The 15297-nt window shown below is 46.3% G+C and overlaps 1 protein-coding gene and 1 long non-coding RNA gene across 16 annotated transcripts in view; one reads left to right on the top strand and one right to left on the bottom strand.

The window, feature by feature from the left end:
- FYN (FYN proto-oncogene, Src family tyrosine kinase) overlaps positions 1 to 15297 on the bottom strand; it is a 204486-nt gene that overhangs the window by 23939 nt on the left and 165250 nt on the right. For 8 of the 15 annotated variants that reach the window (XM_070556836.1, XM_070556833.1, XM_070556834.1 and 5 more), the window contains 4 exons: positions 14430 to 14594; positions 11210 to 11389; positions 9373 to 9449; positions 9118 to 9271 (listed from right to left, as the gene is read on the bottom strand). In XM_070556836.1, coding sequence (XP_070412937.1) covers positions 9118 to 9271; positions 9373 to 9449; positions 11210 to 11389; positions 14430 to 14594 — 576 coding nt within the window. Of the gene's footprint in view, positions 1 to 9117; positions 9272 to 9372; positions 9450 to 11209; positions 11390 to 13873; positions 14030 to 14429; positions 14595 to 15297 lie in introns of all 15 variants that reach the window. The other 7 variants (XM_070556838.1, XM_070556839.1, XM_070556840.1 and 4 more) reach the window with 2 other exon arrangements.
- LOC139073376 (uncharacterized) lies at positions 229 to 2087 on the top strand. The gene is made up of 2 exons (XR_011522032.1): positions 229 to 528; positions 750 to 2087. It is a non-coding gene; the product is annotated as an uncharacterized lncRNA (long non-coding RNA).

The following is a 15297-nucleotide window of genomic DNA, read 5'->3' on the forward strand; positions in this document are numbered from 1 at the left end:
ATATTGAGGGTCTGGTTGAAGGTTAGGAAGAAACTGAAGGAAGAGAGGATATGCAGAAGACAATAACCACTTTGAGGCTGCTTTTTTAAATTGTCGCCCCCCCCCCCCCCAGTGCCAGTGCTGTTGGGAAGACCTCACTATGCTGTTGAACGTCTTCCTTTGGCTGGAAGAAACAGAGGCTTCAAATCTGGGGTAGTTTTCATATGCACCGCCTGTCCCTGATTATCCAGATGATGCAAATGCAGGAGTTCCTTTTGCCAGCAAAGCAAGACAAGGAAGCCAAGTGACATTTCTGATGTTTGATGGCAGTCTGCAGTTCCTATTTACACACTTTAAAATCACAGAGGGTGACCATCTGCTTCCTTTTTGATGATTACTAAAAAACGGGGGATGCACAGACCAAGGACTTGCACTTGACCATTTGGAAACAAGCGCCAAATCACTCTGCTGGAGACAGGCACAAAGGAGAGAGAGAGACAGCCACACGGAATACAGAACGTGACCGCCCAGGGCACATGACAAGGAGAGGTATTGCGACCAGCAGGCTCTCAGTGACCAGGGCTTACAGCTGTCCATCTGTTTCCTCTGGGCAGAGTCGGGGGGCTGTCGGACTATGGGCTGGAAGAAAGGAGCGCATCTCCTCCCCGCAATCAGTTTTAGTCTTAAAGGACACTGGGGTAGGTAAGGGTGAGTTCAAGTCCGTTTTCTTTTCATTTTAATCTTTGGCTTTCCATCGTGCTGTCTTCCAGGGAAATGGATGGTCTGCACAGTCTGTCTCCCTGTCCCTGGACGCCTCACCCCCAGTCCCTGCCGGTTAACCTGGCCCCTCAGCCGCACGGGGCTCAGCGGATAAACAAAGCAACCTTCTCAGAGATGCCGGTGGAAGCCCGCGGCTGTGAGCGGCGGAATACAAATGAAGGCGCTCTGCTGCCTGGTGACGGAAGCGTACCAAACTGAGGATGGGGAGGCTCGATTAGAACCAGGCTCGGCGAAGGCATGCAACCTGGCGGCTTGGCGAGAGAGACGACCCACCAGCCGAGGGCAGTCGGTGCCCCTGCCCCACCCCCAGACGGCCCCTCAGGATAGATGATAAACTTTGACCGCGGGCAGTGCAAGCAAACGCGTTTCCTGCTTGGGACGTAAAACAATAGCTGCCTTGGAAAGGGTTTGCTTTTTGTCAAAGGATGGTTTGCCTCCCCAGTATGGGAAGAATTAGATTAAATTCAGTAATTAAAAAGAGCCCCCCCCCGCCCCCCTTCCCCTGACATTTGCTGTTCAGGTCACGGCGCACTGCGTGGGAATTGCAATGCTGTTGTTGACGGAGAACAAGAAACGCATGTGCCGACAGGGGCAGAGGGAGGGCATCTCACGGCCAGATCAGCCTTGATCTGCCACCGGATTACAGGGGCCTCAGAAGAGGCTGATTAATAATTCTGCAGGAGCCCTTGAGCTGGAAAGCTGGCGTTCTGAGTCTGATAATCCCCAGTCCTTGTAATACAAAGGAAGGACAGGAATTGAATTCACAGTTCTGAATTGTGAAAATCGAAATTTGAAAGAAACAGGGATCCACTTCTTTCTGACTGTGTTTGTCAACCTAGCTGCCTGCTTGTTTGTGTTAAATGGCTACTGTGCTTTTTGAATCCAAAATCTGATTATATTTAATTAGTACAGGCATCTGGGATTTCTAATACACAAAGAGTTATTAAAGTAACAAATCTTTCTAAAATATGTTCTCCACGAAAGAATGTGTTAATTTATGCAGTAACAATTTTTTAACATGAAATAATTAACATGAAAACTGCAACAATTATGAATTCTTTGCCGTCTAATGTATACGTGAATTTTCCTCCAGATAATAATCTATTCAACCTAAACCCGCAATAGTGGGAGCATTTGAACAGATACATTTTTCTTCTTCTGTTTAATACACAAACCTAATCGTACAGCAGGTCTTACACAGTCTCGACTGCCTCTGTTTCTACGTGCATTTCAAAGACCCAAAGATTAAATTGCCTTGACATTTGCTTCCTCAACAATGATCCCGTCATTAACTTACATATTAAAAAGAAACCCAAACAAACCCAAAACACAGAGCGACTCTATGTTCCTGTCTTCATGATGGTTTGAATCAGGAGAGGAGAGGGTTAAATAGGCAGGTCCTCTATGCAGGAGACCCTGATGGGAACAGGTCAGAGAAGACCAAGGAGGAGCGTGCTTGCTTGCGTGCGTGCGTGGTGCTTGCATGTGTGCGTGGTGTGTGCGTGCAGAAGGAAAGAGGTCTGGCCATCCAAAAAGACACAAAGCTGAGTGCCGTCAGGAGGAGTGAGAAGCAGCAAAAAAAAAAAAAAAACCCAACAGCTACTCCTGATTGTCTTCTCTTATCGTCACAACCACCTGAAAGGTAACGAACACCACCCTATTTCACGGACGAGAAAGCTGAGGCTCAGGGAGGCTAGAACTTCTGCAAAATCCAAGACCAGGGGGCCGGCCTGTGGCCTAGTGGTTGGGTTTGGTGCGTTCTGCTTCATCAGTGTGGGTTCAGATCCTGGGTGCAGACCCACATCACTTGTCAGTCATGCTGTGGCGGTGACCCACATATAAAAAATAGGGGAAGACTGGCACAGATGTTAGCTCAGGGCAAATCTTCCTCAAGCAAACAAAGAGGAAGATTGGCAATGGATGTTAGCTCAGAGCTAATCTTTCTCAGCAACCCCCCGCCCCGCCCCCAAAAAACAAACCAAGACCAGGAAATGCAGAGTCAGGATTTGAACACAGGCTTCTCCAGCTCTGAAGCTCCTGCGTGATCTGGCCGGGTGCAGGGAACACTGGGGTTGTGAACAACCCTTTCCGGAGGGTCTTGCAGTCACAACAGTATCTGATTCCCAGAGAGAGCCGTGCACGTTGCTCAGAGAGCAGGAGAGCTTGTCTGAGAAGAGTGTGGAGAGGCGACAGCCATTTCGGCTATTTCCACCTCTGCAAACAAATATTTATTAAATACCTACTAAGTGCTCTGTGCTGGTTTTCAGGCCAGATCACCTCTGCAGAGAAGCAGTACGACTGGGTCCACAGATACTTGGGAGAACTGTTATAACAGTGCCCGTGCACGTGTGTGCACATGCACAACCATGAGTGACGCTGCTGAGGATGCTCACGGAAGACTCAGGACTGACGAGATGAAAACCGAGGAAGGCGGCCTGGAGGGAGGGACAGTTCTCAGCAGAGAAGGCAAATATGAGAAGAAAGGAATGTCTGCGGAGAATGGTGAGCAGACTGCAGGCTCCCAGCTGTGCTCAGAGTGGAGGGGCCCTTGGGGTGTGGAGCCCATACAAAGCGGTGACTGCCCAGAAAATAGACTGGGCTGTAACATAATGAAATCGTATTTTTTTCCTCTTAAAAGATTGATCCTTCTTCAGTGATTACTAATAGTCTTTCTCAAATTTTTTTAGGTAAGAAAATAAAGACCCTTTTCAAGGCAAATACATATGAAACACAAAAAGTTCAAGTTATAAGAATGGTTTTTATATTTTACAACCCTCCAAGAGCTGTTATAGACAGCCCATTTAATTGTCACACTAATTATGCGAGGTAATTAGTTTTATTATTTCCATTTAAGAGAGGCTAAAAATGAGGCTCAGAAAGGTTAAGTGATTTGCCTGTGGACACCAAGCTTGTAAGTGACAGAGCCACTTCAAACCCAGGGCTCCTAGTTTCTAACCGCAGGTCCCTCAGCTTCACCAGGCTACCTTAGCAGCCGAGAGGGAAGAACGTGGCCAGTAAAAACACAGTCACTGAGTATTCCGCCTTTAAAGACACGCCCACAAAATGTACTGGGCAGTATCTACATATGCTGACCATCGGCTTGCCCTATGACTAACAATTGCACTCCTGGGAATATCCTCAAGAGACAGGAGGGCACATGTCCACCCCACAGCAGCCTAATTCATAATGGCCCCAAATCAGAACACCAGTAGAATGGGTAAACTGATCTATTTGTACAATGGAATACTACTCAGCAATGAAAAGGGAAGAACTGGGGCCGGCCCCTTGGCCGGGTGGTTAAGTTCACGCTGTCTGCTTCAGTGGCCCAGGGTTTCGCTGGTTTGGATCCTGGGCGTGGACATGGCACTGCTCATCAGGCCACACTGAGGCGGTATCCCACACGCCACAACTAGAAGGACTCAGAACTAAAATATACAACTGTGTACCGGGGGGATTTGGGGTGAAAAAGCAGAAAAAAAAAAAAGAAAAGGGAAGAACTCCTTTTACCTGTAGCAACATGGATGAATCTCACAGACGTAATGATGGGAAAGAAGCCAGACACAAAAGAGTAATACTATATGATTTGTTTACATGAAGTTCAGTTACAGGCAAAACGAAATCCATGGTGATAGAGGTAAAAACAGTGGCTACCTCTGGGCACGGGTACTGGTGGGAAGTGGGTGAGGAGGTCTTCCAGGGCGCTGGCTATGTTCTGTATCTTCATCTGTGGGCATGTCAGGGGCATAGGCATATGTAAAAAGTCACTGAGTTGTATACCTAGATTTATTCATTTTATCGTATGTATATTATGGCTCAATAAAAAATAAGTGTCCACAAAAGCAAGTCGTTCTAATACATAAGCCAGGACTATCTGCACCTGTGAGGTTTAAATCACCATCAGTCAGCGCTGAGCATCCGGAAAGCTTATGAATGAAAAAACAAGAGTCTGTCCAGAATTCTCCCACCGCTTCCTGTCTGAGTGAGCTTTGAAGGAATGATGGCTGGAGGCGCTGTGAGTCCTGGAAAGCAGGGCTGGGTGACAGCTGCCCATGCTGGTGTTTACAGGAGGCAGGCATGGTGTGGATGTGTGAGGACAACAGGACAGACAGTGGATCCTGTGGTGCTCATGGCTCAGGCAGGGCTGGGGTTAGCCCTGGAATGACTATGGGTGAAGGTACAGAGCTGGGGTAGAGAGGTGGCTATGATCAGACCTCAGGGGAGGTGTAGGTGCATGGAAGTGAGAGGCCATGGTCAGCTGAGGGCTGGTGACATGGTGGGGAGGGCTGGGAGGTGAAGCCCTGTGGTAGCAGGACCAGGTGAGGGCACCCGACTGAGCTCTCTGTGCTCAGACACCTCACTGGGATGCACCACCTCAACCCCCTCAAGCTCACCAGATCCAAAACCAAATGCACCCTCCTTCTCTGAAAATAAGGTCCTCCTGAGTCACTCGCTTCTGTTGCTGGCAACTCCGTTCTCATGATGACCTGCATCTGGCTACTTGGAACTATCTCTGACTCCTCTCTCCCTTTCCCCAACAGCATCTGAGCCTTTCCATTGTTTCTACACTCCATTCTTGCATTTGCTCATTCTCCAAGAACTTAGTCTGGTACAGGACAGACTAACAAGAGTATTTTTAATTTACCGCTTGCTATGTGCTGGGCACTGTGCTAAACACTTATATATTATTTCCCTTCATCTTTGCAAAAATTAAAGGACAAAGCAGGTAAAATAGATTTCCATTTTACAGATAAGTAAACTGAGGTGTGGAAAAGTTAAATAACCCCAAGGCCCCAGAGCTAGGAGGTGATAGAGTTGGGTTTCAAATCCAGTTCTATCTGACTTCAGCGATGCTCCTGTATGTCCCTCATGCTTGCTGACTGCCCCTGTGCAGTCTTAGCCTTCTTTACGTCAGTAGCTCCTAGCAAAGTCTGTTTCCAGACAAGGCCCTCAAATAAGTAATGTTGGCATTGCTCAGAGACCCTGACCGGAGAGAATTTAGCAAGGGTTTATAACTAAAGATCCATCTGCTATAATTGAGGGAGATGTACAGGTAACAGAGAATGAGCAATACCCAATAATTTCTAGTTGCTTCTAGAATGCTGTTGGCAGAGGACCACGCTCAAAGGCTCTGGGCCTGGTCTTGACCTTCTTCCTGACACCGGGCTTCTGCTCGCAGTCCAGCGGGGTGGGGGGTGGTGGGAGGAAGGGAACACAGATCCAAATTCCAATTGTGCCTGTGCCCTGGGAGATGCCACCTCATCCACCCAGGGGGCGACAGACATATCAGTATGCCCTTAGATGGGGCACTCACAACTGTGCTGAAGCACAGTTGTCACTCACACGGTCCTAAAATTCCTGTGTTCGGCACATGCTTCTGAACACTGCCCATGCTTCCATAATCAAGAGGCAGCCTGGCTGTGGCCTGAGGGTACCATAAAATCTGACTTGCAAACATTATCAGGCACATGGACCAGCTGTCCGGAGGAGCTGATGAATCCCCAGCAGAAACTCCAGCGTGCAGCACGCGTGCCATCTGCAGAGCACACCCGCGGACACACACCAGGCCCTTTCTGCCTCGTAAAGAGGCCAGGCCGGGGCAGAGCCTTGGGAGGAATTTTATAAACAGCTGGGTTGTCCCAGAGCCAGAAAATGAAGGTCTTTCCAACTCCCTTGCACACATACATTAGAAGGTGCCCCTTAAAAACTTTTCCATAAAATAAAGGGAAAAGGGACTTAAGACGAATCTCCATTTTTATTTTCTGTTCTTTTAATCCCTGTCTTGATGAGAGGCAGTCAGTGCAGCTTACGAGGGCACATGCAACAGAGCCAGCCACACCTGGATTCAAATCCTGCCTCCACCCTTTTACTGGCTGTGTGACTCTGTACAAGTTACATAACCCCTCTGAACCTATTTCTAGTGTATTTATTGTTATTTACCCACTCAGGCCTGACATTTGGTGGGTATTCTATAAGTGCCCCTGCTCCTTCCTTTTCCTCTGATGCAGGACAGCATTTCTTTTATTCTCCTTGCAAATCCTGGGGCCCCACAGCCTTAGTTTTTTTCCTCCAGTTTCATTTACTTCTCTTTACTTATCTCTTTCCAGTGTCTGGCATGGATCTGAAGACATTCATGAAAAAGAAGAGAGTGGGAAAAAGAATTTTAAGAGTGAAGGGTGGGCTACTCTATTTGGAAGGTAAAGGAAACACGGGACAAAGGGTATGAAGCTGATCCTTTGAAAGGTGTCAGGACAGCATCTGGCAAAGTGATAGGGGAGGTGAGGACGCCACCAGAAAGGCATTCAGGACAGCTGACTGGAGAGGAAGGCGGAGCTTGAAGGCCAGGGCCGAGGCGGCTGCTAGGGCCCTGCTCCATAGCAGCAGTGAGCTGTGAGGGGAAACCGTGAGGGCGCCCCCACACGCTGCCCCCTCGGCCCCAATCACCCAGGGCCACGGCCAGAGGGATCTCACTCCATGAACTAAGTATCCGGGTCCTGTCAACAGCGCCCCTGCCAGCCTCCTGGGGCTTCTGGCCCTGCCACCCTCTCATTTATTGATGGTTCAAGGCTGTAACCCACATTCTACAGAGCCCGAAGTTTGAGCAAAGGGGAGAAACAATCCTGCACCCCTCCCTCGGCACCAGACTCTGGTCACCCCCGGAAGGATGCTTACATGACCGCCTGCCCAGGCAGACTCTATGCTCACCCCTTCCTAAATCAAATATTCATGGCTCACAAGCGTCACCCGCTCTCCTCTCCTCCCGGGTCTGTGAGTCGGGATCTGACAGGTTTGCCTCAGGGTAAGCTCTCTCACGTAGGGCCAGGGCTCAGACCCGGTGGCGCTTCACACCCGCTCGGCTCACCCTGACTCAAAATCACGTCTCCACTGCTCTCTGGGCTGCCAGCACCCATCAAAGCCGCGCATGTGCCTTTGATTAGAGAGACGGCGCGCCATCTGGCCCCGCAGCGGCGTGCGTGTGTGAGGGACGCGCAGGCGAGCTCGCTGGGTGGGCATCTGGCTCAGGGACAAGAACTGCCACGTGTCGGGGAAACTCAAATAGCCGAGCTGTCCGCCCGACATGTAATTTAGCATTTGGACAGTATCTGTACGAGCCAGGGTCTTAGTTTAACATTTTTCCTCATCACTTGAGACTGCTGAGAATGATAAAAGGGGGGAAGAGTTGGCAAGAAACGAAAGAACTAAAAGAGAAAGAAGGATAAGAATTCCAGAGGTGGCCATTATGAAACCCAGCAGACAGCGCGGCGCTGTAATATATTCCAGCCACTGCTCAGCCGGCTCGGAAGGACTAGGCTTTGGTTAAAAACAGCGATAATGAAGGTTCCCCGCTTCCTTCAGACACACGCGTTACCTTCGACACGAGGAGGACTACATTCAGTTGCAAACAGCACACTTGATTCCACACATTTGCCTGCTGACCGCTGTGTGAACATCCAGGAAGCCGGAAAATGACACGGCTCCCTGCTGTCCGGTGCTCTGAAAGCACTCGAAAAGCTGCCCCCTGGAGGGGCTGCTGGTCTCGGGGGTATTTTATTTACAGGTTAATTTCTACAGATCTTAGGAGGGGCTGGGATGGAGGGAGATGATTAAAGGGGTACACCTGTTCAAGCGACTATATTGTCATCTTCTGGCCTGCCTCTACGCCCCCTGTCTACTCTTCTCCCTACTCTGGACCCACCTGGACTCACCAATGGGCTCCTTTGACCGCTGGCTTCTGGTTGGGTTTGGCAGGAGATGTGGAGGAGGGCAGAAGAGGGCACTCAGGTTGATCCACCCACCGCCTCTCTCGACCAAAGGTGGCCTCTCCTCTTGGCTGCTCATTCTTAGTCCTGGTGCCCACTCCCTGCCCCTGCCTTTCAGGCCGTGGGGCCCTTGCTGTCACTAGCTCTGGGATGCGGCATCAGGCCCCGTTGGTTTTCCTAAGCCCTGCCCATGCCTTTGTAAGTAACTCCTTTATTAAATTTTCCAGAGAGCATGCCTTCCGGTTTTGCTGAGACCCTGATGGAGTGATGAGCCATTACTTGTCTGATCTCCTGGCCTGCCACAGCCCTCTTTCTCCAAAGGCAAAGTGTTCCCGGCTCAGATGCTGTGAGGAGGGCAGCCCAAGCCTGGAGGACCACGGCAGCAGACACTCCCTCACCAAAACGCAACATCTCATCCATCTATTGAACCCACTACAGCCTCCCACCTGCACAGCTGTCAGATTAAGAAGAAAGAATCCAGCTGAAGAAGGACATTTCAATATTTTCTGGAGGAACGGAAGGGGAGAAGGAACGGGGGGTTATGCAGTAAGTGACTGTCCTCGAGGACCTGATCACGAGCCATCCGCGTTCAAGTGCCCACCTTGTCTTGCTGTGTACTCGTTGTCTTCGATCAATCGGGCCAGTCCAAAGTCGGCAATCTTGCATATGAGTCCATTCCCCACCAGAATGTTTGCTGACCGCAGATCTCTGTGGATATAATTCATGCGCTCGATGTAAGCCATTCCGGCAGCAACCTGCGAAAACCGAGGGAACAGGGCACATCCGTCACATCAGGACTCGACATACTTAGAATCATCAAATCGAAAGGCAGGAATCCCGGTCTCACGGGGCCTACCTGGGCTGCCATGTCCACGAGATTTGGTAACTTCAGAGCTCTTCCTTCTCCATCTTTTAAGAAATCGAGTAAACTTCCTATGAACAAAACATAAAACCGTTTCAGTTTGCTTTGAAAGATAAAAATTCCCAACAAAAGGCTGTATTTGGTTTTCTTATTAGAAGTAATGAGGTAATTGAACAGAATAATGCCACTAAGAAAAAAAAAGGTTCATAAAAAAACAGGGTAGAAAAGACTCTATGTGTTATAAGGCAGCAGTTTTATCTTTTAAAAACAAACAATGGTGGCTCCATTTTTAAGGACAACAACAAAAATTGGATAAAACTAGAAGAAACGGGGCTCGATTCCCTTTCTGTTGTGAAGAACATGTGAAGCTGCACCCCTTCAGTCTCATTCCCTGGTCAGCCCTGAACAAAGGAGGGATGGAGGGAAAACACTGGCCAGCCGTGGTTCCCAAAACGTGGTCCCGGGAGCAGCAGGAACAGCACCCCTCAGGGAGCTTGCTGGAAATGCAAACACCTGTGCTCCACCCCACATCGACTGCATCAGAAACTCTGGACATTGGGCCCAGAAACCTGTATTTTAATCACCCTCTAGGTGAGTCTGATACACAGGAAAGTTTGAGAATCACTGGCCTAGCTAATTTACAGATTTGAAATCAAGAAAAGACGATCTGAGGAATATCGGGTGGGGCAGGTAGCTCCCCCTATGAGATCATGGCCAGTCAGGCCTTAAAGACACGTGAAAACAGCTGCAGCTTCAGAGGCACTATGACAACACAGGCAAAGGAGCTCAGAACTAACACCAGGGCTGAAACGGTCACGTGCAGAGGCTGGTTCTGCACATGATGGTCATCGGGGATTCTTTTCATGCTTTAATCACAAAGCTGTTTACCAAATAACCCTGGGTACAAAGGACAAACAGTCTGCCAGGAAAAAATTTCCAAATATATTTTAAAAGAAAGTACGTGGAAAGGAGAGATTACACTGGTGCCCTCTGATGCACAAGGCATTGCCTTTTAAGGCTGTTTCTTGTTTGGTTCATCTGTTTTTCCAAAACAAAGTGATCTTTGGCCTTATCCCAACAATATTGCTTTGATTAGAAAGACAGAGAGAGAGAGAAAAGTAGAATAAAATGAGCTCTTTAAGGGCACGTCTTTCCTCATCTGATGTTTAAGAAGAGAACTGGAAAAAACTAAGACGTTGAAAAGATGGAGACTAAACTTAGCCCAGAGACCAGAGTCTGATATTAATGGTTCAGCCCCGCAAAAAGGAAAATTAATACAAGCTATGGCATTAAAAATAACAGTAAGCTATCATAGCCCTCTGTAGCACCCCTGATATTAAAAATGAATGTTTTAATTAGGAAGAGGAGTGGGAACTCCTGACGTGTGCAGCATGTAAAAGGTACTGTGTCTCACAAGGAGCTGGGGGCAAACTCCAGGTCAGAGCCTGTTTTAAAAATGTTCTCATTAATACAGATTAGTGGTTACCAGAGGAGGAGGGGGTGGGGGGAGGGCGAAAGGGGTAATGGGGCACATATGTATGGTGACGGATAAAAACCAGACTGTTGATGGTGAATACGATGCAGTCTATACAAAAACTGAAATACGGTGATGTACACCTGAAATTTACGCAACGTTGTAAGCCAATATGACCCCAATAAAATAATTTTTAAAAGATGTTCTTATTAATGAGCACACAATTTGTGCTTCCTGGTGGGAATGCTTGACTCACGCAGAAACCAGGAAAAAACCAAGCAGGTTGCTCCACTTCCTTCCCCGATATAAGCCCTGTTAGGTCATGGTGAGGTGGAGTCTGGAGAAGCCTCGTCCCACCTTTATTCATGTACTCGGTGACAATGTAGATAGGTTCCTCAGACACCACGGCGTAGAGCTGGACCAACTTGTCATGCTTCAACTTCTTCATGATCTGCGCTTCCTCAAGGAATGACTCAGGGGACATTGTGCCTGGTTTAAGAGTCTTTATGGCTACTTTTGTGTTTCCATTCCAGGTACCTGCAGACATCCCACAATATTAAGTCAAACCAAAGACACTCTTGATGGAAAAAAAAAAAGTTTTATAATCAATAGCTATTTCCATACAGTTGGATTTTAAGTTAAAAAAACTTAATATAGTTTTTGTTGAACAAAGACAATCAAATGTAAGGACTCTGTCAAGTATTTTCACAGGAAAAATGTGTTTACTTATGGCTATATTATGGTTTATAATTCTTTTAACTTTTTTCTTATTTTCATATATACCACCACTTTCCTTTTCTGGCTCAGCCATATGATTACAAATTTGTACCAGAAGTCTGGACATTTCTTTATAGGATGACAGTCCAGGGTGTAGGACAGGCCTGACCATCCAACAGCCATCCGTTAGGCAGCAGAGCGAGGCTGGAAGAAATCAGACTAAGTCCCATTTTTGGGGGTGTGCCATTTAAAAGAATAGGGTAACACACTAAGGATGTCTGGAATTTACCCCTAGACTTTCAATTGTCTGCAGTGGATGAGCTACTTGACTGAGTCCTTGAACAGCTGATCTATAAGTAAGATTATAAGCATGCTGATAAGCACTGGCAAGGAGCTCACAGTCTACTTGCCCATGTTTCAACCGGGTGAGGACAATTCCTCAGGTTTACTGATGGTTACCACAACAAGAACAATGGCTTGTATCAGCTAGACTGGAAAAATTAAACAGCAGCTAAGAGGGAACAGAAATATTTACACTTAATATGTTAAAAAAATCTATTAGGTCCAGAGGCAGGCCTGGTTTACGAGCATTGGTTACCTCTTCTGTAAAATACAGGAATGGAACTGGATTATCTTTTAAGTCTCTTTCAGTCCCCAAATTTAAAAATGTCTAGGTTCTATGTGTATTCCATTATTAGTCCTATGATTTTGATTAAAACTATTGATAACGGAAACAAAAATCTGCTAAGTTAGATTACGTTATTTTCTATTTGGAAAAGAAGGCTGGTTTAAATTAAGAGTAATGTTTATATTTAGTATAACTGATTTAGAAATAAAAAATTCTGTAAATTGGAACAACTTTTGTTACCCTGCCAAAAATGTGGTTCATAGAATTACAACATGCAACCCACGAAAATATAAATTATGAAAGAACAAGGGGCTTAAGAAGAGTTAGTTCAAATCTTATAAAATATCTGATCACTAAATGTAAATGAGAAACTTGACAATTTGTAGGTGGTCTTTGCTACTTGAGTGCTGCTCTGGGGTGTTGTTAGCATCCCCCAATTTTAAACAGAGATCTTCCTCTCTAACAACAACCCGGTTACCTACATTGGCATTCCACGCTGATCCTGAACTACAACAATACCATGTTTTACATTTAGTGGAAAAAAAAATCTTGATAATATGTGTAATGATTTAAAGTTGGTAATCATAAAGGTTGAAGATAAATTTTCATACAGGGTCCAATTCTTCCTGGTTATATGAGTGATTGGATTAAAATCCTTAAGGTCCAAGCTTCAATTATAAATCGGGCAGGTGAGGGAGAGGAAGGGCATATAAACACATTTCACAATACTTGAGTTAAAGTCCAGCAAGAGATGGATACAATAATGTGGACTCTCAACAGCAATAGTAATGATAATACCTATCACAATAGCTCAATTTCTGACAATACAGTACTCATGTCTGAGTATCTATCTCTATCCCTACATATGTGTAGTACTTACTTGTTGCCAGGCTCTGTTCCCTGTGCTTTACTGTATTAAATTTTTTAGTGCAGACCACACCTAAACTGTGACAGCCACACACAGCAACAGGTACCTATCTATACTGTCTTTAACCGAAAAAGAAGAAAGAGGATTCCATAAGCACCAACACTGTCTTACTGGCAGATGATTTTGGCTGGGGCCTGAGGCCATGGATTGTCTCTAAGAAAAGCTGCAACCAAACAAAGGGTGTTATGAAAGCTGTGGGAGGGCCCAGTGCAGTGGGTCTTATCAATGACCTGAAACCCAAATTAAGAGAAGTATGTGTGTAGTGAATACCTACTATGTGCAAGGGACTCTAAACATGTTGTCCCATGTAATCCTCAAAACAATCCTATGAAGTGGGTACCATTCCAATTTTACAGATGAGAAAACTGAGGCTCAAAGAGGGTAGAAAAGCCCCTTGCCCATGGTTAATCAGCTAGTAAAGATTCAAACCCAGGCCCAGTGAGCAAAAAAGCCCTGGTCTATCCCTATAGAGCCCACCTGTCGTATCTTACCTTCCCGTGTCTTAGGGAGAAGAAACACCAGATGCTTATTGTATTGGCTTCCTGTTTTGTGCATGCCTTAATTAACCACACGAAGTAGGACAGAGGAGTACAGCGAGGTATTGCCATATTCTGAAAATCTGGATAGGCCATCTAGCTATCCACGTTAAGTGTCTTGGTCCCAACGGCTGTGTGTGTGTTTTTGTTCAAAACCATCCTTTTAATTGGCTTTGAGATGCAGCCAAAACAAAATGTGCCCTCTGCCTTACCAAGCCACACTTCAGCGAAACACCCCTGACCCAGCTTCTTCTCCAGAAACAACGAACCACGTGCAACTTCCCAAGCATCTTTAGCCAATCCAGAAGTTTGCGGGGTACAACTCGATGCAATCATAGTTAAGTTAAAACACAAACCATCAGCTTTCTCTATAGGAAAGGGAATTAATAAAGAAAACAGTCCTTATAATCCATAATCATGCATGCACTAGGAGAGATGGAAGGTGATGTGCCCTTGAGGGCGACACTGAATTCACTGGACAAAATTTGCAGTTTGAAATGAAGGGCAAGGCATTTGGTGCAGGCTGGAACATTCCCTGCATCATTTACTGGTATATATTAGTGTAAGTCGAGTCATTTACCAATCTTGAACACCTACTATGTCTTTTCTAGAAATTCCAGGATTCCAAAATCGAAATTATTATTCCCCAATATTAGTAATTCCAACTTTCTTCCTGGTCATAAAGTCTTTATTTTCACCTTCCATCTCTGATGTTTGGGACTTCCCAAACCAGAAAGCTAGTAAGAGAGTAATTGAGTCTCAGCATACCCATCCATACTTCCCCAAACTGCCCATTTCCCAGTCTCTTGATCAACTGCAGGGATTCTCGAGGGATTTCCCAGACATCTTTGGTTTTGACAGACAGATCGGTAAGCCTTGGCATCCCTTTGTGACAGGGAACTACTAGGCGGCAGCAGAGACCTGCGGCTCTCTCTGATGGAGCGGGAAAGCGGCAGGAGAGGGAGAGAAAGCAGAACACGTGAAACAACAACACTTACAGGTGCAACAAACCCAGCCTGCGCACAGCGTGCCTCAACACAGTGCTGTTGGCAGAGAACTACACGCATCTTGGAAGACTAGACGCCATACATTGAAACACATTCATTGGAGGCAGAATAGAGGACAATTGGACCACTCCATACCCCCAGGTATAATATAGCCTATACATACAAACAGATATAGACTGTTCGTTTTCTACACTCACTAAGAAAAATGTTTTCAGCCCAATGTCCTAACAACATGTCTTCTGGAACCCTGAAAATACCTCCACTGATTTCAAAAGATACATTTGGACTACACAATGTCAGCATGACTGTCCTTTCCCCCTCTAGTATCAAAGGTTTAGGGACTCTCTGGTATGAATATATTTAAAGTTGTAACTTCAGTACAGATCTCTTCTATAGAACATTACACTGCTATAAACTAGGAAGGCTAAAGATTACAGCTGGCAGGGGGAAAAAGAGGTCACGGGTCTCTAGTGATTTCTTTGGCATTTTAACTGACTCTATTCTACCAGTCAGATACTCCCGCTTCTTTGATATTTCCCATTAAAAAAAATCTTTATAACAGTCTCTGAGGTGTAATTTAGGAGTCTGATTTGAAAGCAGAAAGAATGGAAACTAAAATCTGCAGAAAC

This window comes from Equus przewalskii, chromosome 9 (genome assembly GCF_037783145.1).
Source record: "Equus przewalskii isolate Varuska chromosome 9, EquPr2, whole genome shotgun sequence".
NCBI lineage: Eukaryota > Metazoa > Chordata > Mammalia > Perissodactyla > Equidae > Equus > Equus przewalskii.